This window comes from Lycium ferocissimum, chromosome 1 (genome assembly GCF_029784015.1).
Source record: "Lycium ferocissimum isolate CSIRO_LF1 chromosome 1, AGI_CSIRO_Lferr_CH_V1, whole genome shotgun sequence".
Lineage (NCBI taxonomy): Eukaryota > Viridiplantae > Streptophyta > Magnoliopsida > Solanales > Solanaceae > Lycium > Lycium ferocissimum.
Genome location: NC_081342.1, coordinates 12,908,119 through 12,931,028, shown reverse-complemented (window position 1 = coordinate 12,931,028; position 22,910 = coordinate 12,908,119). Strand labels below are relative to the sequence as shown.

At 34.3% G+C, this 22,910-nt stretch overlaps 1 protein-coding gene across 1 annotated transcript; it reads left to right on the top strand.

Moving 5' to 3' along the window:
* Positions 1-8,920: 8,920 nt before the first annotated feature.
* Positions 8,921-13,366, top strand: LOC132048714 (momilactone A synthase-like). The gene is made up of 4 exons (XM_059439411.1): positions 8,921-9,363; positions 10,326-10,400; positions 11,877-12,136; positions 12,614-13,366. Exons 1-4 carry the CDS (start codon positions 9,344-9,346, stop codon positions 13,153-13,155), a joined length of 897 nt encoding a protein of 298 aa, XP_059295394.1. The 5' UTR covers positions 8,921-9,343; the 3' UTR covers positions 13,156-13,366.
* Positions 13,367-22,910: the final 9,544 nt, after the last annotated feature.

Below are 22,910 nucleotides of genomic sequence, written 5' to 3'. Positions count from 1 at the left end.
TAATATTTGATATTTTATTTTCTTGAAAGGATTGTACTTTCATTTAGTTCTTGATGGTGATTTTGACAAGCTTATTCCTAGAATTTTTTCTTGTAGTCCCTACATTATATTTTTATTCTAAGTGTTAGTTAAGTTTATGTGCCACTAAGCTTTATGCTTAGCGATAGTTTGTTACTATCGTAGGTGATGTTCCGAAAGAGACTTGAGGATGACTATTTGAAGTAGACTCTTTGGATGCTTAGATGAAGATCACATTTGCATGAGCACATTCATTTTGTATGCTTTTGGGGACTCAGACGCGATCCATTGATACACTTAGATATGCACTTTTGAATGAAAGTTCAAGTTATGATGCTAATATTTTGTAACTTGGTTTTGATGAATGACTTGACTATTTTGGGAGTGTCCATGCCCAAGTTTTGTAATATTTTAAATTTAGTACTTGTGTTGAACTCGGGAACTTAACTAGTTTGTATTTGAGATTTGGGAGTTGAATTTCATGCTTGGTATGAGCCTTCGATGTTGTAGATGAAAAATATTTCTCTACTACGTTTTTGATAAATTCTAAAGTGTTGATTTAACTCAAAATAAAAAGTTGTCCATTTTTATAATTAGATATTTCTATTTTGTTTTAGGAGGTTTCTTTTAGATCCTACTACATATGTTGATATGTCGTATTTGGAAACTTATTCATATGGGCCTATTTCCGCTACCACCTGATAAAGTCATTGTTTTAAATTTGTTTCTTCTACATTTTGTGGTTCACTTGAATACATATGTGTTTATTATTTTGCTCTACTCGTGAACATGTTGTCAAATAAATTTTATCCTTAAATTTAGTTATTAGTCTATTTTGCAAAAATACTTTCGGGACGAATGTTTAATTTAATTAGTATGAATAAATTTTGATTAGTAGCATCCTCCCTGGAGGGGGGGGGGGGGGGGGGATTGCTACATGCACGACAAATATTATTCAGCTTTTTTTGCAGTTTGATTGATTAAAATTTAAAAAAAAAAAAAAAAATCTCTATGAAAAAAAAGAAATGACATTTTTAGTGAAAATAGGGTAGAGAAGTTTCATAATTAGTAGCGTGTCATTTATTGTCACCTTCATACACGGGGGAGGAGTTAGCATACGATTTGCGGGTTCGGCGGAACCAATAACCTTGGTTCAATCCTTGTATTTATCTTGAAAAATTCATCGAATACGTATAAATTATTACTTTAACCCAAGAACTGCCGAATTTAATCCCGAACCCACAAGCCTTTCAAATCGCGTTCGCCTTCGCGTCCGCATGCTCCAATTAAGAATATTTGAATGCAGTGATAATAGTGGAAAAAAGTTCACTTTTGATTATTTAGTATCACACACATTTTAATTTCTTGTCCACCTGGCTATCTGAACAAGAAATTTCTGTGTGGTATACTGGATTCCGAGTATAGATTTTTTTTTTTTTTTTTTTTTTTTGTGAGAATGATGGAGGCCTTTGGTTAGTGAACAGTTTTGCTTTCTCGATCCATTCTAATCATCTTCAAGATGCTTCAACCAAGTTGACAATATGATATGGTGAGAACTATTTGATCAAATAGCTTTCTGTGTCTCACAGGACCACATGACCCTTGCTTAGCTCTTTGAAAATTTAGCCATTAAAAGAGAAAAAGTATGGCATGTTCTTTTATATAAGGTAACTGTGTACATTCTTTAGACGTGAATGGGTTGCTCCCACAATGGGTTACATAATTGACCCCAGTAAAATTTAATGGAGGAAAAAAGAGAAGTTGCTAAAGATTTGAAAACTCGGAAAAATAGAGCAATGGAGTGGAGTTGTCACGTCTCTATCGCAAGACAACGTGCATAAAATAGAAGAAGAGCATATACATAGTCTATGCGTCAAATTTCTTACGTATAAAAATAAAGAACTTTTACTAGATTTAACATAAAATTAAAATGAATTGCAATGGGCCACAAACCAATTGATCCAATTTTCACTGTTCAATGCTCCAGCATATAAATTACCGATAGTTTTTGAGAATTCCAGTGTAAACATAACTATCGTATGCTCTGTTGTCTTAATTTTGATTCCTCGTTACTATGCCTGTTAACCGGGCCGATGAAAACTGGTAAACCGGTAACTGGAACTGGTCCCGGTATATCGGTTTAGCGGTTGCGAAAACCGTAGTATACCGGGCTGGTTACGGTTTATTTTTCTTGAACCGTTAATCGGAACTGGCCGATTGGCCGACCGGTTAACCGGTAAGTTTTAAATTTTTTTTTTTTAATTGCTGGCAAATATAGACGTTATTGAGCCGTTATCCAACGGTTCAAATTGATAAAATGGCCATTGGCAACGGCCAAAAATATGATTTTTGGCCCCCCCTCCATCCCTCAACCTGGCCCCCAAACTTTTATTTTTAATACTTTAATCCCTTTCCCACTCCTATATAGATCCCTCTCCATTTTATTTTCATCCACATCAATTTTTTCTTCTCAAATTCTCTCAATTATTAGCTACTTTAAAATTACAAGTTCTCTCAAATTCTCAATTATTAGCTATTTTATATTTTGCAATTATACAAAAACAAAGTGTTGGTGGAGTTGGTGGATTTGCAAGCCTAGCTGCCTTCAATTCAACATTTGTTTTGGCGGAATTTATTTCGGCAATTTGGTACCTTCGTTCCAACTCTAATTTTAATTTTCGCAATTAAATTTTCGTAATTCATTTTCTTGCGATTTAATTATGTCTAAGAGAGTTAGAAGTGGCGGTAGTAGTGGGGGGAGGAGAAATATGGAGGAAACATTTGTGCCGGAAACGGAAACGTATATGATAGGTCAATTTGACATTACTCAAAATAATCCAATTTTAGATCATGTAGCATTAGAATACCGATTTGGCCCAACCTATAATGAAGTTGTTGATGATGATGACATTGATGACAATACACAATCACTGAAAAATCCGATAGGAGATACACAACATGCACAACAATCACAAACACAACAAAAACCGACAAAAATTCATACGCCAACCTCTAAATTTTGGAATTTTATGACTAGAGATAGGGAGAAAGAAATAATCACATGTAATTTATGTAAAAAAAAAAAATATTTCAATTCAAGTGTGGGAACAATAAGGATGGGGGAACGGGTTCACTAAGGACTCATTTATTGACTATACATAAGGACATTTGGGTAGAGGGAACGGGTTCCGTAGGGGGTACTCAACGAACAATAGACCCACATACCAAAATTTTTTTTAGTTACAACAAAAAGAAAGACCGTGTAGAAATAGCTAAAATGGTAGCTTATGATTGTTTACCATTTTCCTTTCCTTCGGGGCCGGGTTTTGTTACTTATATTCAACGTGGTTATAATCCGATGTTTGAGGGTATTCCTAGAAGTACTTGTAGAGTGAATATTATTGATTTATATAAAATAAAATAAAAAGATTTTATTTGCGCCATGCACTTAATTCTTTAAATTGTAATGTTTCCCTTACCGCCGATATTGGTCTTAGTCTTAGTAAGTTAGAATTTTTTGCTATTACATGTCGTTGGATAGATGATAATTGGGTCATGCAAAAAAGAATTATAGCTTATTTATATGATGAAGGGAAGGGTCGTCATGACGGTAAATTTTTAGCGAACGGAATAACAACTATTATGAAATTTTTTCAAATTTACAAAAAAACATTTTGTATTGCTTTAGATAATGCTACTAACAACACAATCGCGGTTGGCCTTATAAAAAGGGAATTAAAACCTCCACTAGCGGATAGTTTCATGTAAGATGTAGTTGTCACATTTTAAACTTGTGTTAAAGACAGTCTTTCCTTATTTGATGATCCTATTCAAAAGATTGGAGATGCGATTGCTTTTCTTTTTTGTAATTCAAGTAAGGCTAAAATGAGAGATTTTAAAAATTAATGTGAGAGTCTTGGTCTTATACCTAGAAAAATTCAAGTTGAAGTTGATACTAGGTGGAACTACACTAACATTATGTTGCAACAAGTATATGAATATAGAATTGCCCTACAAAATAGTCACAACAATCACAATAAAGAGGTTACGGAGTGGCTATTTGATAGGGATTGGGAAGATGTTTTGGAATGTAAAGAACTTTAAAAATATTTTTATAATGCTACTCTGGCTTTTTTTAGACAATTTTATCTCGCGGTTACCGGAATTTTAGTATACTTGGGCGAAATAGCTAGAGTTTTATTTGAGTATAAGGCAGAATCGGGTCAAGCGGCTATTCATTCTATGAGGGAAAAATTTAAGAAGTATTATTTTTTCATGCCAACTTTATTCATATTGGGTTCTATTTTAAATCTTTGTCTTAAAACTTCTTATACCATTCAATTGGTTAGACAAATTTATGAATATTTAGAAATTACCACCGAGGAACCATCACAATTTGAGGCCGAGAGAGCCATAGAAATTGAGCTTACAAAAGTTTTTGAATATTATTCTAAGTTGGAATAAAGTGTTACTCCCGTTGCTCTACCACCTAGTACTTCTATTTCTCAAAATAAAGGAAAAGGCATAACGAGTTTAGGTGTTTTGCGGAGAATGTCTTCTTCTACTACTCAAACTAGTGCAAACTTTGATGAACTTCACTTTTATTTGTCGCAATTGGTGGAAATGACCGTGGCCGAAGTGTACGTCTTAGGATTGTGGAAGAAATTCAAGGTAAATTATCCCGTACTTGCAAGAATGGCTCGGGATATGCTTAATGTTCAAATATCAACTGTGGCCTCGGAAAGTGCATTTAGCCAAGGAAGACAATAAAGTGGAGACCATAAATATTCGTTATCCGAATTTAGCTTGCAAGTAATAGTTTGCATTCGCGATTGGATTCGATCGGAGCGGCGCAACCAAAGGCTAGAGGCAGGGCAAGGCGAAGAGGAAGAGATTGAATTTTTAATAGTAAGTGAAGCGGACCAATTTGAAGACATGGAAGATATCCCAATGGATGAATATAATATAGATGAAATTAGCGAAATGGTGCTTACAATGTAATTTTATTCTTGTACTACTTAGTTGTAACTCATGCATTATTTGCAAGTTAAAAAAAATTACAACTTGCAAATAAATGTTATCCATTAATATATTAAAAATTATGACTTATTGAGCTTTCTTCTATTTACTTGTGTTTATATTCTTACTTATATTAATTTAAGAAAATACCTACAATATACATCTACTTAAATTAAAAAATAGAAAGTTATAACTATATATATATATTTATAAATATACAATCTTGAATTTTGTAATACTCATGAGTTATTAGTAAATTTAAAATTTAAGTAATATATTAACTTAAACATATATACCTACAATATACTTAGAACATACTTATACTTAAGTTATAAAATAGAAAGTTATATACTTGAAAAAAAAAAATTTTAAATTTTATAATACTCATAAGTTGTTACTTGTTAGTAAATATAGTAAATATATAAACTTAAGTAATACATATAACTTAAACATATATATATATATATATATATATATATATATATATATATATATATGGTCATATATACCCGTCTTTCTACGAAATAGTTGTGTATATTAAGCTTTTTCTTTTCGATGATATATACCCCGCCGTTATCTTTTTTAGCATATATACCCCTGCATTTAACGGTCCCGTTTTCACAGACACGTGGCATGATCTGAATGCCCCAACCTTTTTTTTCTTTTTATTTAATAATTAATAATTCTAATACCCAAATTAAACCCCCAATTCTAATACCCAATATTGACCCATACCGGTAACCCCCCAAAAGCCGGAGTCCCTCTTCCCCTTCGTTGTTCCGACGAACAGCTCCGTCTACGGCCACCCCATGGAAGCCTTAAAAAGACACTAGAATTGAAAATAAAATGGAGTAATGAATTAGAAATATAATTTTACACAATTGACTAAGATTACAAAAACCCATTCTCCGAAATCGGAAAATGAAAAATGCAACAATCTAACAACATGATTAACTAAAGCTTGTTATAGCTCAATTTTATTTTATTTTGTTATAACTAGTTTATGGACACTGTTGAGCAGATATCATCGAAATTCCAAAGGTCCATCGAGCCACTGCCCATGATGAAATGAGTTCTAATTAATGGATTTTTTCTTTAGATTGATGGGATTTAAGTTGGTTTGATGGGTGTTTTTTTGTATTTTTTTTTTAATGAGCAGGGGTGGTGTTACGGCGGAGCCGCTGGTGGTGCGAAACAGAGGCTTTTTTTTTTGCTGAGATTGAGTGTTTTCCGATGGTGGTAATAGGTGAAGGATGAAGCTGCTACATGGTGGTGATGGGGTGGAGCAACAGTGTTTGGTGGCGGGGTACGAAATTGGAGAAGAAGAAGGCCTTAATAGCTCTTCACATGGTCGGAGATGGCCGACAGTGTTGATGAAACAGATTCTAATTACTGGGTTTTTTCTTTGGGTTGATGAAGATTTAAGTTGGGGCAGATATTGATTATTAGGTGAATCCGAGTTACGAGTTATCGGTTGAAATTTAATTAATTTAGGTTAATTATAAAACTAACAGATAAGAATGTGTCACGTAATAGATGAAATTTTTAATTGTATTTTTATACCAAATTCGATATTTCGATACCTTATGGGCAGATTTCAAAGTGAGTTTAATTTTGGATCCATGAATATACCGTTGCAAGGGTATATATCATTGAAAAAGCAAACGGAGGATACACATAACTATTTCGGGATAATACAGGGGTATATATGACCCTTTGCCGATATATGTATGTATGTATATATATACACAAACTAATAAACTTTAGTGTTAATTTATGTGTGAAATACGTAATTAAGCAAAAAAAAATTAAAAAAAATCGTTTTCGGGCTAGCCGATTTGGTAGAAGGGTGACGGTTCAAGCGGTTAGAAAGCAAAACGAGCCAACTAAGAGTGCAGAATCAACTCTCGGTTCGAAGCCGTCAAACCTTAGGTCGGTTTGCTAACATAATCCCAGGTTCGGTCAACCGGTTGACAGACTTACTCGTTACCAATGAGGTACCTTGATTACAGTTTGACCTTTGCCGGTCCAAGAAGAAAGCATTACATGGGAGGAAGACGATTAGGATTGAAACTTTGACTAATTAAGCATTGGGATATATACTACTAACCATGTGTTTGGATATAACATTTATTATAGAATAATTATTTATTCAATTTTAATAAAGAGTTAAATAGATCATGTATTAGTATGTGTGTTATTTACTTATATAGTAGATGATTTATAGAGTTTAGCTTATACACGGAAGATTAAATCATCGGTTCTTATAAGTACAAAGTATATGTTCACAATCTAAGATGAAAATTGGACAAAGCCATCGGGATGATTGTAGTACGAGATTAAAATATAACCTATCTTGATTATGAGAATGAGCTTATTCTAACTTCTTGTGCTAGTACATTTTATGTGTATTGAACGGACCAATTAGAAGCAAGTGTTTTTAAACTAAATATATAAAACAACCTCTCTAGTTCATTAAATGTACTTATACTCTTAATCTTGATAAGATTATTATGATCAATGTGATTTGTTCATTATTTTGATTTATTAAAAGGTACGACTCAATTGCGGGTATGTATTCCTAGTAAATTGGAAAATGACAACATACATTTGTGAAATAATTATTAGTTGATAGTATTCATGTCTCGACTTTGAGATTAGTATTCATGTCTCGACTTTGAGATTGATGATACCCCCTTATGGATGCTTATAAGTTTTCATGTGAAAACCCTGTAGGTGGATTTTATATATGTCACATGAAATAAGTTAAGCGAAAGTATAAAGGATTTAATTAGTCATTGAGTTAAATTGTCGGTAATTTAATTTAATTGATTGGTATCTTTAATCTTCACATTGGGAGTTAAATAAGATTTAATGAAAGATTTCGAAATTAAACTGAGGAGTGCAATTACAGTTTTTTAGTGGAATAATCTGTAATTTATTGTGGTAGGATTAATTCATTCATATTTCGAATTAATGCCGGAATTGGAAGCCTCGTTATTTGTTATGTGGTCTCTGTTATGTCTAATTAATTAATGGACTTGGAAAATAAGTTTCTAGGAGAAAAAGTAGTCTACACGTTTTGAACTAGCGTTGACACCCTAAAACGTGATTATAAATAGAATACTTTTCATTCATAAGAAAAGAAAAACACTTTCCTGAGCTGTAATGTTTGCCCACTCAAGCACTGTCCAAAGGCTAATTAGGTTATACTGCAGAAAACTGCAGACCGTAGAATTAAAAGAAGATCGCGTGGATGCTTGAGAGTTCAATTTGCGATCGCGGTCACGTTTTAAGAGATAAGTATTGATTTTGCGTTTGACTAAAATATCGATTATGTGTTATCTATATTACATGCAAGTTCGATCCTGAATATTTACTTCCGCTATGTATGCATGTATTCCATCATTAAGAAATAAGGATCAATTGATACTTCGCGAAAACAAAAATCGGGAATGAAAAAAAAAATGAATAGAGTTACACATTTTATTTTAATATTGCAACTTGTAAAGAAGCGACAGATTTTTTTATCGAAATCTCGTTTTCTGCTTTTTCCCATTGGCTGGTGGAAAACGCACCCCTTATCTCTGCAAAAAGATAAAATAAAAATGAAAAAGAGAAGAAAAGAAAAAAAGAAAAAAAAAGGTGATTTTTACCCTTGTTTTGACGTTTACTGGTTACTTTATGGTCCTGCTTTTAAGAAATACTTCCGCTGTTTCAATTTATGTGAACTTATTTTTTTTAATTCGTATCAAAATGAATGATATTTTTCCTAATTTGAAAAAACAAATTCACTTTATGAAATGATTCCCAAATACATAAATATTGACTTTATTTTAATTACAAAGTTTTAAAAGCCACTTTCTTTCTTAAATGTCATACACCATCAAATGGATTCACATAAATTGAAATGGAGGAAGTAATTATTATCATGAGTTTTAAATTTCACAAGCAAAAATTCAGTACATTTATCTTTAAATCTCAGAATATGATTAATTTACAAAAATGACTATTTTTAGATTTACCTAATTTTGGACTTATGATAAGGCTTAAAAGAGAGAGAATATGTAGTGATGAACCGACAGATCATATTAACAGGGCATGGATTCAATATAATCATATTAATTCCTAGAGCTTATAGCTACTCTCTCACATGTGCTGTTGATATTCATATGCTCATGCCTTATATAAAGTCCAGCCTGCTAAAACCCAATTTGCTAGCAGTGAGTACTAAGAGTGACTCTTCTTATCAGTTTTCTTTGAAAGCTCCAACTAACTAAAAGAAGAAGAGGAAGAAGAAGCCAACATGCTGAGAATGGCTTCAAGGTTAGTCTTCTCACTCTCATCAATTCCTCTAACAACTTAGTAGAGACAGATCCGGAACAATCCCTCTGTCCTAATTTACGTGAAGGTGTTTGATTGAGCACGGAGTCTACGAATGAAAGGGAGACTTTTGAGACTTATCCTCTAAAATAAGTCATACATATTCATGTGGTTATAAATTGTCTCATTAATGATATCAATTTATTTTGAAACTAACTAAAAAGGAAAAGTATCACATAAATTGAAACGATAGAGTATGTATTAACTTTGGAATAAGTATAATGGAGTATGTATTAACTTTGGAATAAGTATAATCTTATTATTATAGGTATATTTTGTTTAAACAGTTGAATGACGAAAGAATGATTCAGTTGAATTTATAGGACTAGTTCTAAATCCGCTTCTTTCAAAAGAGAAGAGACTCAAAAATTTGAGAGAGATCGTGTATTCCTGAAATGTTAAAACAGCTGGATGAGAATTGAAATCTATTAATGTACTCCCTCCGTTCACTTTAGATTTTTTACGCTGTTTAAGAAATAATAATGAAGTCATGATAATTTATCAATGTGCCCATATTAATCAGTGCATATTTTTATTAGATTTGAAAAATGATTTAAAGTGAATAATTAATACTATGGGTAAAATAGAAAAAAAAAATTATCTTTTCTTGATATGCTAAAAGTGATAAATAAAAGTGAAAATCTATTTTTGAAATACTAGACAAGTAAAAATGAACGGAAGGAGTAATTGTTTCAATATCTCTCTCTTCTCTGTTCTTGTAATTGGGAATGGTCAAGCATTAATCAAAGACAGGGTCTTTAATTCGTACTGTCCAATAATTTAGGATTACATGAATCCTGCCCATGCCAATGACGTATTCGGTTTTTGTTTTCATTGTATCTCCTACTGCGTACCTTATCTTTACATCTCAATTTTTTGTTTTCTTGTGTTTAACTCAACTCCAGGTTCAGGGGCATCACTTCCAGATCCTTGCGGCTGCTTCAACCCTTCAATAAGGAATTCTCTACTCACATTGAGAGGTGTGTGTAATCTCTCTTTTTCACTCACTCACACTCACAATTTTCAGTATGTTTATTCGCAATTAAAAGCATGACACGTGAGCTTCTTAAAGCTGAAAAATGAAGTTTTAATGAGTAAGAGGTAAATATAGTTAGTTTTAATGGGTGAGGAATAAATATAACTCTAAAGTATGATATAAGAGTATATTTGTTGAAAAAAAATATAACAGAGGACAAATATAAATTATTTCCAATAGTAAAAGAGCAAATATGACCATTTTCTGTTTAAAAAAATAATAATCAATCTCTTTTCTTTGAATCTCAAAATAACAACCGTAACACATAAAATGGGAGTGAGGGAATATAATTAATGTCACATGGCCGTTGATCTTCTTGGACGGACAAAAATTGACAAGATTGCATGTTAGCCTGTTAGGTATCTCAATTTGTGTAGTAAAATTTAAGATTCATTAAGACATTTTTCATCTCTGATCTGGAATATAAAATTTATAAAATCATTAAGATGCGCGCCATATCCCCAATTTTAAATTAACTCTCTATATGATCTCCATGTCACATCTTTAAAATTTTATAAAATACATATATATATATATATCGCCATATCCCCATTTATTAAATTAAGGTCTGAACTTATATAATATCCCATGTCACTTCAATGTGATTCTCAAATCTCAATCTAGTAAGTACAAATATACATACATATATATATATATATATATATATATATATATATATATATATATAAGAAAAGGAAGGCAGATGAAATCTGAGCAAATACGTATGAAATAGCAGAATTTACCGACTTAAAATCTCTTCTCAAACAAATTTGTTACATTGTGCCAAAAAGATTTCTATGAATTTATTCCTTCGTTTATTTAAAACTTTTCAACTACAAAACTTGTATCTGTATCTATTTAAAAGTCATACTCATATGAATTTGATTCACACTCGAACTTCAAAGGTGTATTTAAAGATTAAATTTTCTCATGTTTGATTGGTAAAAGTTTTTAAAGAAAAAATAAGTAAAGAAACTACTTATTTTTGAGAATTTTTTTTTCTAGGAAAACGTTTTCCATCGTACCAAACACACCCTCTAATCGGTAATAGTTACCGTACTAAAGGAGGATAAAATAGAGTCCTTTTTTAAAGAACACAACAAATAAATGATCCTAGTTTATGTGATCGAATCAAAGTGATCTATACTGTGCATCTCCTTTAAATGATGAGTTGGGACAAAAGCGTTCAATTATTTAACTTAGCCTTTGAAATAGTTGGTTGAGGTCCAAATAATTTGATTACACTTCTTTTATCCCATTTGAGTCCACAACTTATATATAGATCAATGTGCGTTAAGACTATCGGAGCACGGTGATTTTGGAAATTCGGTAGTGTTTCTTCTAAGTATACAAAATTCTTTATTTATGTTAAAAAGAGTTGTGCATCAAATGTTGAAATTAAGCAATTTTGTAAATCCAGGAAACTAGAAGGCAAGGTAGCGCTGATAACGGGGGCAGCAAGTGGAATTGGAAAAGAAACTGCCACAAAATTCATAAACAACGGTGCCAAGGTCATAATAGCAGATGTGCAAAAGCAGCTCGGCCAAGAAACCGCCTCTGAGCTCGGACCAAATGCCTCCTTTGTGGTCTGCGATGTCACAAAAGAATCCGACGTCTCCAATGCAGTGGATTTCGCCGTCTCCAGCCACGGACAGCTAGATGTAATGTACAACAATGCAGGTATAACTCGGAGGAGAATTCAGAATATAAACTATGCTCATAACATGTGCTAGCATGTTAATTAGTACAAGTACTACTACTATTTTCAACAGCTTATGTATCCAAAATGCTTACCATACAGACTAATAACGTGTTGGGTCAAACTTCCTAAATCTACTTATCTTGAAAAGTGGTTTTTGTCAAAATATTTTTGGAGAGTAATGGTTTGTGTTTGACTAATCAATTTAAAAAATACCTTATAGAGCAATAATTTATGCTTGGCCAGTTCCAAAAGTGCTTTCGGAAAAAAACTATTTTTTTAGCTTCTGAAAAACACCTTCTGCTACTAATTAAAAAGACTTATTTTTTCCCTAAAAGCTTGGACAAACACCTCATGACTCATAACTACCTTATAAGTGATCATTTGGTTGTGAATAGGCTTTTTTAAATGTCTGTGCATAAAAATTAAACAAATTCTGGATCCCTCTCTGCATGTAGGTATTGCATGTCGTACTCCACGGAACATAGCTGACCTTGACCTTGATGCATTCGATCGGGTCTTGGCTATCAACGTCCGAGGGATGGTGGCAGGAATTAAGCACGCTGCTCGGGTGATGATCCCGCGGAAGACAGGTTCCATTTTGTGCACCGCTAGTGTAACCGGCGTGATGGGAGGTCTAGCGCAGCCCACATATTCTACAACCAAATCCTGCGTGATCGGAATGATGAGATCCGTAACAGCAGAACTATGCCAAAACGGAATCAGAATCAATTGCATATCGCCCTTTGCAATTGCAACCCCATTTTATATCGATGAGATGAAAGCGTACTACCCGGGAGTGGATCATGAAGGTCTTGTTAAAATGTTATATCGCGCGAGTGAGTTGAAAGGAGCCTACTGTGAGCCCATTGATGTGGCCAATGCTGCACTGTTTTTGGCTAGTGATGATGCCAAATATGTTAGTGGCCAGAACTTGGTCATAGACGGAGGTTTCACCTCTTATAAAAGTTTAAACTTTCCCATGTCTGATCAAGAATAGTAACACTCTACATAGGTGTTACTAGAAGTCAGGGACTTGATTATCTCTATTGATTATTTTGAAATGGCCAATGCAACTTATTCATCATCAATAATGTTTCACTTGGCTGCTGATTGACCAAGTTTGTTCTAATGGGAATTCAGGAAATTGGCATTTTATTTGCAAATTCAGATGCGGGTTACTAGATGTAAATGCTTTCTTTTCTCTATAATTCATTATTTAATAGAGTTGTACTCCTAAACCAAAGATAATTGTCACAAAAACTGTTGCAAGTTGACAAAGAAAACCTGGACCAACTCTTGGTATGCAGAAATTTGCCATTACAACAGCAGATAGTGAAGTGGGAAAATACTTATTTACATCTGGTTTACACCAAATCAAATTATTTAACCATCAACTTGGCAGATTAAAGTGAAAATATCACTTAATTATGGTTAAGAGGTAAAAGCTTACCTGCAAGACAGATGTTGTGCATTAATTTGTTTGGTGCAAATACTGTGTTCGAGTAAGTTTTTTCCAGAGTAAAGTGGCCATCAGTTTTTGACATGCTGCTAAGACCAGTAGCAAAAAGATAACAACAATTACAATTCTACATTTTAGAGATTATATAGGTGCATATATTCCAGGCCCAATACACAAAGTTAAGGGCAAAATATGCCATCCCACATTATGCAACAACAGGTATGCTAATTTATCAAGCATGGAGGTACAAGCTAAGCTCTGTTTCACAGAAGATTTTCTTGAAATGCATAAACTTTCATGAAGTTTACCAATATTAACTACTAGTTAAATAATTTGAAAACTTAAAACGGAAAAGAGCCAAAAATGCCCTTGAATTAACAAAAGTGCCATCCCTTTGGTCATTTGTCCAAAAAATGCCTGTGGACAATTAGAAATAGGACAAAAGTGCCCTCACCGTTAGCAATCTGACCCAATTATCTAGATCTGATGAGTACCTCCTATCTTTCACCAACTATTTCGGATTGAGCTCCTCTCCATTTTCCTTCTCTCCTTTTTCCCCAAGTTTTATCTTGGATTAGAGACACAGGCATGAATTAGAATTAATGACTAAGATTTAATTGACTAAAATAAGGAATTGACTAAAATAAGGACTTAACCATGATTACATAATTAATAACTTATCCATAAATATATTAGAATATTTTTCTCTCTCTTCCTATTTATTTTTCCTACCCAGTAAAATATCTTTTCTGATTTATCCGATTATTTTTTGCCACTTAATTTTTTTCCCCTAATAGACCCATTATTCAATGGGTGATATTTTCCATTTTTTCAATTATGATGCTTACTAATTCACATAATATAGGCCCCATTATTCAATTGGTAATTTTATATTTCTGAAAGAGTTATCTATATTCTGAAAAATATCACTATTAAAGAGTTGTCATGATTGGAAAAAAAGATCGAATATTAAAATATGAAGAGAGAGAAAATATTTTAATATATTTATGGATAAGTTCTTAATTATATAAACTATGGTTAGGGTCTTGTTTTAGTCAATTAAATCTTACTCATTAATTCTAACCCATGCCATGTGTCTCTAATCTAAGATAGAACTTGCGAAAAATGGAGAGAAGGGAAATGGAGAGGAGCCTAATCCAATTATCTTCTATCAGTATAGATATCGAATAACTTTGTCCTCCAAAAACTCGATAGATATATGGAAGAAAATTACCTTGTGTTTTTATCTATTGAGATTTGAATATAGTTTCGTTATAAATCTTTACCCCACTTTATTAGGAGTAACAATCACATGTATGGCAAACCTTCTATACAGAAAGCTCGTGAACAAAAAAGGTACATCTTTCCAATGAAGTAGAAAACATAATTTATAGAAGAAATAAGTGGGCTAGCCAGCTCTAAGCAAAAAAAATAAGTTTTAAACGGGGAAACATCATACCTGGAGGTCCGTTTGGCATATTTTTGTAACGACTAAGGTACTTTTGTCCTATTTTTAAAAGTTCAGGGGAATTTTTGGATCAAAAATCAAATGGAGGGCATTTTTGGCCTACTTTCGAAAATTCAAGGGTATCTTTAACCTTTTATCCTAAATAATGCGCTGTTTGGATGGTCGTTACCCATGGTTTCATAATGTACAGTATCATATTGTATTGTATTAATGAATACAATGTTTGGATTGACTGTATCGTTTGTTGTGATTTAATAACATTTTTATTGTTTGGTTTGACGGTATGGTACCGTCTAATAACATATAAGCTTACTAAAATATCCTAACCTTAATAACAAACTAGTTTTTTTATATATATATATATATAACTAGGGAAAGAATAAAATGGAAACTTTACAAAATAAAATAGGTGGTGGGTGGTGGTTGGTGGATTTGGGTGTGATGGAGAGGGTGGTGGGAGTGGTTGGGTTTGAGGTTGATGGTGGTGGGTATAATTAGAAAATGAAATTCGTAATCACGCAAAACCTATCAAATCCGTAGTTATAAAAATTGGGCTATTTTATGATTATATAACCACGAATTACAACACCACACAACATAATTTTAAGAACACTGAAAATAAACTTTCATAGAAAACAATATAATAATAATGTGGAGATTATAACCCTCACCAATAAGGTGAAAGTTATCCTACGGTAAAAGCGATTTACCAAACTACACTATGGTAAAAGTTGGCTACAGGGCACAATTTCAAAATCGGAAAAGGGTCAAAATTTTCCCTGAACTATCGAAAATGGGCCAATTTTACCCTTCGTTTGTAAATGGGGTCAAATATACCCCTGCCGTTAATAAATTGAACCATATATACTCTTAAAAGTTAACAGACCTCCGTGTCATTATTTATTTGGTGACATGGATTGCCACGTTGGAATAAACCGAGTCCGGAACCAAAATAACCCCAAAAAAGTGTTTTTGAACCAAACTACCCCAACAACAAAAAAAGTTGCAAAACTGTCTTTAGCGCAGTAAATTACTGAGCTAAAGCACTTAATTGAGACGGCACCGTTAAGTGCTTTAGCACAATAATTTACTGCGCTAAAGGGTTCCTTGTTTGTTTATTTGTTTATTTTTTTTTTTTTTTTGCCCTTTTGGTTAACCCCTCTTTCATTATACTTTTTAACGTACTTTGACCATAGATTAATCATACTTCGGGACCCCGAAACTTCAATATTTTATATAGAACCCTACTTATTTTTGTGCGATTAATAAGTTAAGCTCAATACATTAAGGATAAGAAAATCTTCGGATTGCCGTTTTAATGGTTGAAAAGTGCTCGAACGTCATTTTTGTTTGAAGGCTTGGTGTCATTAGCTTTAAGTTCTTTACTAATACTTAAACTTGTTCATTATTAATAAACCAAAAGTAGTACAAATACAATCATCAAAAAAAAAAAAAAAACTTAAAATACATTCATCAATTCACGCCCTTGAGTTGATGAAAAACTAAACATACTAATATTCTTCAAAATAACAACATCATCATAAATTAAACTTAAAACTAAAATCACAACATTCTTAATCATCATCAGAATAGAAGTCTTCAATATCGTCCTCGGAAAAATATTGGCAGTTTCTTAAGACACATCTTTTTTCAGTAGATGTTAGTTCTCTACCGGTTGATGATGCTTGTTCTTCGGCCAACTTTAGCATGTAAAATCTACATCATCTTGCCACAAAGATTCTGTTATTGTCTTTTCTAATCCTTTGCACAGCAAGCTCGCAAGTTTCTGGACCTACTTGAGGCATGGTTATGGAGTACCTTGTTGGGATTGGAGCGTTGAGATTTTTCAAGTCACGAACAAGACGTTCTGATTCGGCAAGCCGATGTGACCATTCTCGGCGTAAACCGCAATAATATTCTCGCGGATCTGAATATTTCACACTGCAGAAATCATCATTACGCTCTATAAGAAGGTGGGGATTTAGCTCATCTAGTTTGAAATCACTGGTATCACTCAAAAAACTGCTATGATTTGAACTCTCATCATCATTGCTATTTGGTTCTTTTGGAAGGAGTAAAGACCAAGCTGAGTTTCTACTACTCGACATTGAATACGTTGTAGTCTAATAACAAAAGAAAGTGCTACTTATATAGTTGCAAACCCCCATGTACTCCTAGTTGGGGGGGGGGGGATGGTCTTTATGACCCTACCTACTTACTTTATATAAAAAAAATATTAATCTTCATCAGATATCTCACAGTCTGAATCTCACTTGAATCTAAATCTTGTGCTACCATGTACACCAAGTTCTACCCTAAGGTAACGTATTTGCATCCGATTGTTCTCTTCACGAAAACGGTTAAGAGAAAAATTAAACTTTCATAGAGTTCCACGAGGCATTGACATAGCACCTTTTTTTGGGCGTTTAAGCCCTACTGACGCTAACTTTTGCTCCAAAGGTCTTTTGGCCTCCCTAACATGCCAATTCCACTCCTCTGTTATCATATTGTTGTAATGTTAGTTGTATCTCTCGTTCGGGTTGTTTGAGTATTCAAAATCTTCACCTAATTCCCATGTCCTACCCATTGCGTCGAATATGTTTTCTGGAGTGAACGATATAACACGACTAATATCTCTAAATTGATCAAAAAATGACATAGTAACTCATCGAGCGATAGTGAGGAAATACCTAATAAGGAGGAAAGTGACGATGAGGTTGAGGTTGGAACTAATCCTCAATATCAAGTAGAACTATTGCAAGACATGATGAACAGTTCGGCACACCAGGAGGAACTGAATTCACAACAACCATTTGAACAGTAAGAGTCGACTCCGGTTCACCCGCAAAGCCAATTTCAATAACAAGAGTCGACCCCGATTCAATGGCATTCCGATGAGATCCCTATCTTGATCATCTTCAAAATCGCCCAGATGCCTTTGTCTTTACTAGGGATGATGATCATATTCGGCGAAGTTTGTGGAATAGGCCAGTGGATCTTTTAAAACAAAAGGCTCATATTGAAAAAGACATGATTTTCAGCTCAAAAAATCATTGCAAAAAGCTGTTAAGATATATTGCATCCAAGGGATGAGAGAGTTTAAAGTTGACGATTCCACACGAAAACTTTGGCGATTGGTCCGCAAGCGAAAATATAAAGGCTGCGAATGGATGCTCCGTGGTAAGGAAATTGCTGAAAAGATGTGGACTATTTCAAAGTTCTACACAAAGCACACTTGTGATATGGGTGACCTACCAGATGATCATTGCAATCTAGATACCAATATGATTGCTCGTGTGTTAGTTGGCAACATTGGAAAAAACCCAAGGTATCCCCTTCGCCTAAGTTTATTTTATTTTTGGTGTTAATATAATGTTCCTCGTTGCTATATGCTGATATTTCAACTTATTCAAGTTCTCTATTAAAGATTGTATTACAACCGTCCTGAAAGTATATAGCAAAACTGTTAGTAAGAGAAAGGCGTATCTTGGGCCTAGGCGTGCACATGAGATAGTCTACGACAATTGGGAGGGCTCTTTCAAGAAGTTTCCGAGATACATGGCGGCTCTACAACACTTCAATCATGGTACTGTTGTTGAATGGATGCTCAAATCGAAGCCTGGTGTGCCCAGTAATATTTTTGAGTTTGTCTTTTGGGCATTCAAACCATGCATTGATGGTTTTGCTCATTGTCGGCCTGTAATATCAATAGATGTAACACATGTGTACGGGGTATACGACATAAATCGGCTAATTGCAGTTGGAATAAATGCAAATGGAGCTATATTCCCTCTAGCTTTTGCAATTGTAGCTAATGAGAGCATTAGTACGTGGGGTATGTTTTTGGACTACTTAAGGCAACACGTTATTAAGGATCGCATGGGAATATGTGTGATCTCGATTAAATGCCGGCATATTGCACAATATGTTCAATTTGCGAGAGGTGGCGACCACCCTTTGCCTACCATCGTTATTGTTTAAGGCATTTGAAGGCAAACTTCCAAAAGACATATCGAATCCCAGCACTTTGCAATTGGATGTGGGCGGCCGCAACAGAGCATCAGGAGAAGAAATTTAACCTGCAGATGGACATTATTAGGCAGGCGAATGAGGAAGCCTTCCACTGGTTGAATGCAATTGATAAAGACAAATGGACATTACACCAGGATGAAGGTAGGCGATGGGGTATGCTGACAACAAACAACTCTGAGTCATTCAATGGCTTGTTGAAATCTGCACGAGGACTACCCGTCACTGCAATGGTGAGAGCGACTTTTAAGAAGGTTGTGGAGCGGTTCATCAATAGATCAAAAGAAGCCAAAGCACATGCAGCAGAAGGTCTAAGATGGATGCCAAAACCGTCACAATTGTTCGAGTACCACAAATATAAGGCTCAGAAACATGACTGGATGGAGTACAACTCTGCAGAGCGCATATTTGAACTCACAACAAGTGTGCACCAAGGTAAAGGAGGTAACGTCCACACAATTTGTGAGATTCCAAGAACATGCACATGCGGCAAGTGGCAATCATATCACATGCCATGTTCTCATGCCTTCAAGTGTTTTATCGCAATGGGAAAGAACGCCTCCCCGTACATAGCTGAAGAATATACAGTTGAAAATTATGCAAGAATGTATGTTGGAAGGTTCTAACCACTTGGTAGTGAGAGTTATTGGCCACCGGATCCATTTTCAATAGTTGCAAATAAAGCATTTATCCGTAAATTCAAAAAGAAAGCATACTCCCGTATTCATAATGAAATGGATGTTCTATCGGGGAGATACACTCGAAAATGCTCATTTTACAATTATGTTGGTCATGATAAGCACAAGTTTGCCTTACGTCATGGTGGTCAAACTACATCTCGTGATGGAAGTACCTCTCGTGGTGGAGGAAACTTTCGTGGTGGTAGATCTAGCAGTGGTGGCACATCTAGTGGTGGTGGCACATCTCACGGTGGTGGCACATCTCGTGATGGTGGCGGAAGATCAACTCAAGTGCATTAACTGATGAACGTTTTTTAAGTTTTTTTCTTTCTTTGATGATTGTATTTTAAAAAGTTTAGGTTTCTTATTAATGAACAAGTTTAAGTATTTTCATATTGTTATGAATGATGCAATTTAATTATTTTGAGATTTGTATGAATGCTGCAATTTTGACTAAAAAATAGTAAACTTAAATCTAAACCCAAGTATTCGTAAAGAACTTAAAGCTAATGACACCAAGCCTTCAAACAAAAATGACGTTCGAGCACTTTTCAACCACTAAAATGGTAATTCGAAGATTTTCTTATCCTTGATGTATTGAGCCTACCTTATTAATCGCACAAAAATAAGTAGGGTTCTATATAAAATATTGAAGTTTTGGGGTCCCGAAGCATGATTAATCTATGGTCAAAGTACGTTAAAAAGTGTAATGAAAGAGGAGTTAACCAAAAGGGCAAAAAAAAAAAAAAAAAGGAACCCTTTAGCGCAGTAAATTTACTGCGCTAAAGGCAGTTTTGTAACTTTTTTTGTTTGTTGGGGTAATAAACTTTCATAGAAAACAATACAATAATAATGTGGAGATTGTAACCCTCACCAACAAGGTGAAAGTTATCCTACGGTAAAAGCGATTTACCAAACTACATTATGGTAAAAGTTGGCTACGTTGTGGCGCAATTTCAAAATCAGAAAAGGGTCAAAATTTTCCCTGAACTATCGAAAATGGGCCAATTTTACCCTCCGTTTGTAAATGGGGTCAAATATACCCCTGCCATTAATAAATTGAACCATATATACCCTTAAAAGTTAACAGACCTCCATGTCATTATTTATTTTAAACTTATTTATTTGGTGACATGGACTGCTACGTTGGAATAAACCTACCCCACTTTTTTTTTATTTTTTATATCTTATGTCTTCTTCTCCATCTTAAAAAAACCTCTCTCTAGTTTGGCCTCAAAGAAATGTTCCTATTGCAGTAAGTAATTTCGACAATTTTGGAGAACACCGTACCATGATGACATTGTTTGTAACCTATTGCATTAGTATCCGAACATATATCGATTTGAGAATATCACATTTTGGAGGAGCAAAGCAGCTGGAGACCAGCATCCAACTATGGCATATAGTAAGTGGGTTGGTTCAAATTATAATACATGAGGCTGCAAATCGTGACAAGATTAGTACCATTGGCAAGCATTGGGTAAAGATTCGAATTGGATTTTTAAAAAACTGCTCCATATGCCTTTATATCATCATTCGTTATTGATCTCTGCAAAATCACCATCAAAGCTAAAATTTTAGCAAAAAGTTTCCATAAAAATTTCAAGAGAGTTTGATGTAAATCTTATTATTTACCCAGAAATAATTTTTTTGCCAGCGAAATACTCAATAATGCCAGCTTCAGTGTACAGATGTGAGAAGATTACAGTCATCATTTTTTGAGTGAGATTTGAGTTCAAAACCGAGTAAGGCTGTAATATTTAGTCACAGAAGAAAGAGATTATTTAGGAAGAGACAAAACCACCGAGGTGTTTTTTTAACATGGAGAAGAAGACATGAGATATTAAAAAATGTGGGGTGGGTTTATTCCAACGTGGTAGTCCATGTCACCAGATAAATAAGTTTAAAACATTTTTTTGCACCGATTGCCCTTCTTTTGGGGTGGTCTTTAAATTTTACCCCTCATATTTGTGGTCTTTAAGTTTTTGGCCTTCGCTTGGATACTTGAGGTTCTGGGTTCGAACCCCCGCTCAGGCATATAATAAAAGAATATTTTCGCAAGGGTAGGCCTGGGGGTGTATGCCGGATTCGGCATACAATCCTTAAGGAAAAACTAAAATTTTCCGGAGGGGGCAGACTTTGCCTTGAGGCATATATTTTTTTTTTTTTACTTTTCATGGTAAACTTTTAGTTATGCCTTAAGGAAAAGTTCCGCCTTATGGGGCATACTTTTAGTTATGCCTTAACTAAAAGTGTGCCCTATAAGACATAACTAAAAGTATGCCCCATAAGGCAGAACTTTTTCTTAAGGCATAACTAAAAGTATGTCCCATAAGGCAGAACTTTTCCTTAAGGCATAACTAAAAGTTTGCCTTATAAGGCAAAGTCTATGCCTTAAAGAAAAGTTTTGTCTTATGGGGCATACTTTTGGTTATGCCTTAATTAAAAGTCTGCCCCATAAGGCAGAATTCTTAAGGAAAAGTTTTGCCCCATAAGGCATAACTAAACTATGCCTTGAGGAAAAGTTATGCCCCCTCCGGCATAACTTTAGTTTTTCCTTAAGGACTTTATGCCGGATCCGGCATACACTCCCCCAGCCCTGCCTTGCGAAATTATTTTTTTATTTTATGTCTGAGCGGGGGTTCGAACCCAGAACCTCAGGTATCCAAGCGAAGAGCAAAACTTAAAGAATACGAGGGGCACATTAAATATGAGGGGCAAAATTTAAAGACCACAAATATGGAAGGGTTTAAAATGGGTCAAAAAATTTAAAGACCACTTTTAAGGGGCAAAAGAAGGGAATTGCCCAGTTTAAAATGGGTCAAATAATGACATTGAGGTCTGTTAACTTTTAAGGGTATATATGGCCCAATTTATTAACAAAGCAGTATAAAAGTTTATAGTGGAATGCCTACTATGTCAAAGAGTAGGATTTACAAACGGACGGTAGACAAAATTGGTTGAGCGGAGCCATTTTCGAAAAATATTTTGCAATTATTTTGACAACTTTACCGTTTCAAAATTAACCGGGGGTAATCCGGGCAGAAGAAAGAGAGGAGGCGCCAAAAGGGGTAGTGAATAAGTAGTATTTACTTTAGCAGGACGACACTGCGGAT

What these genes read in the sequence shown, in the direction of transcription:
- LOC132048714 (XM_059439411.1), top strand. Translation starts at nt 9,344, where the DNA reads ATGCTGAGAATGGCTTCAAG. An exon ending in ATGCTGAGAATGGCTTCAAG is followed by an intron (nt 9,364 to 10,325) that starts GTTAGTCTTCTC and finishes ACTCAACTCCAG; the next exon opens with GTTCAGGGGCATCACTTCCA. An exon ending in TTCTCTACTCACATTGAGAG is followed by an intron (nt 10,401 to 11,876) that starts GTGTGTGTAATC and finishes TTGTAAATCCAG; the next exon opens with GAAACTAGAAGGCAAGGTAG.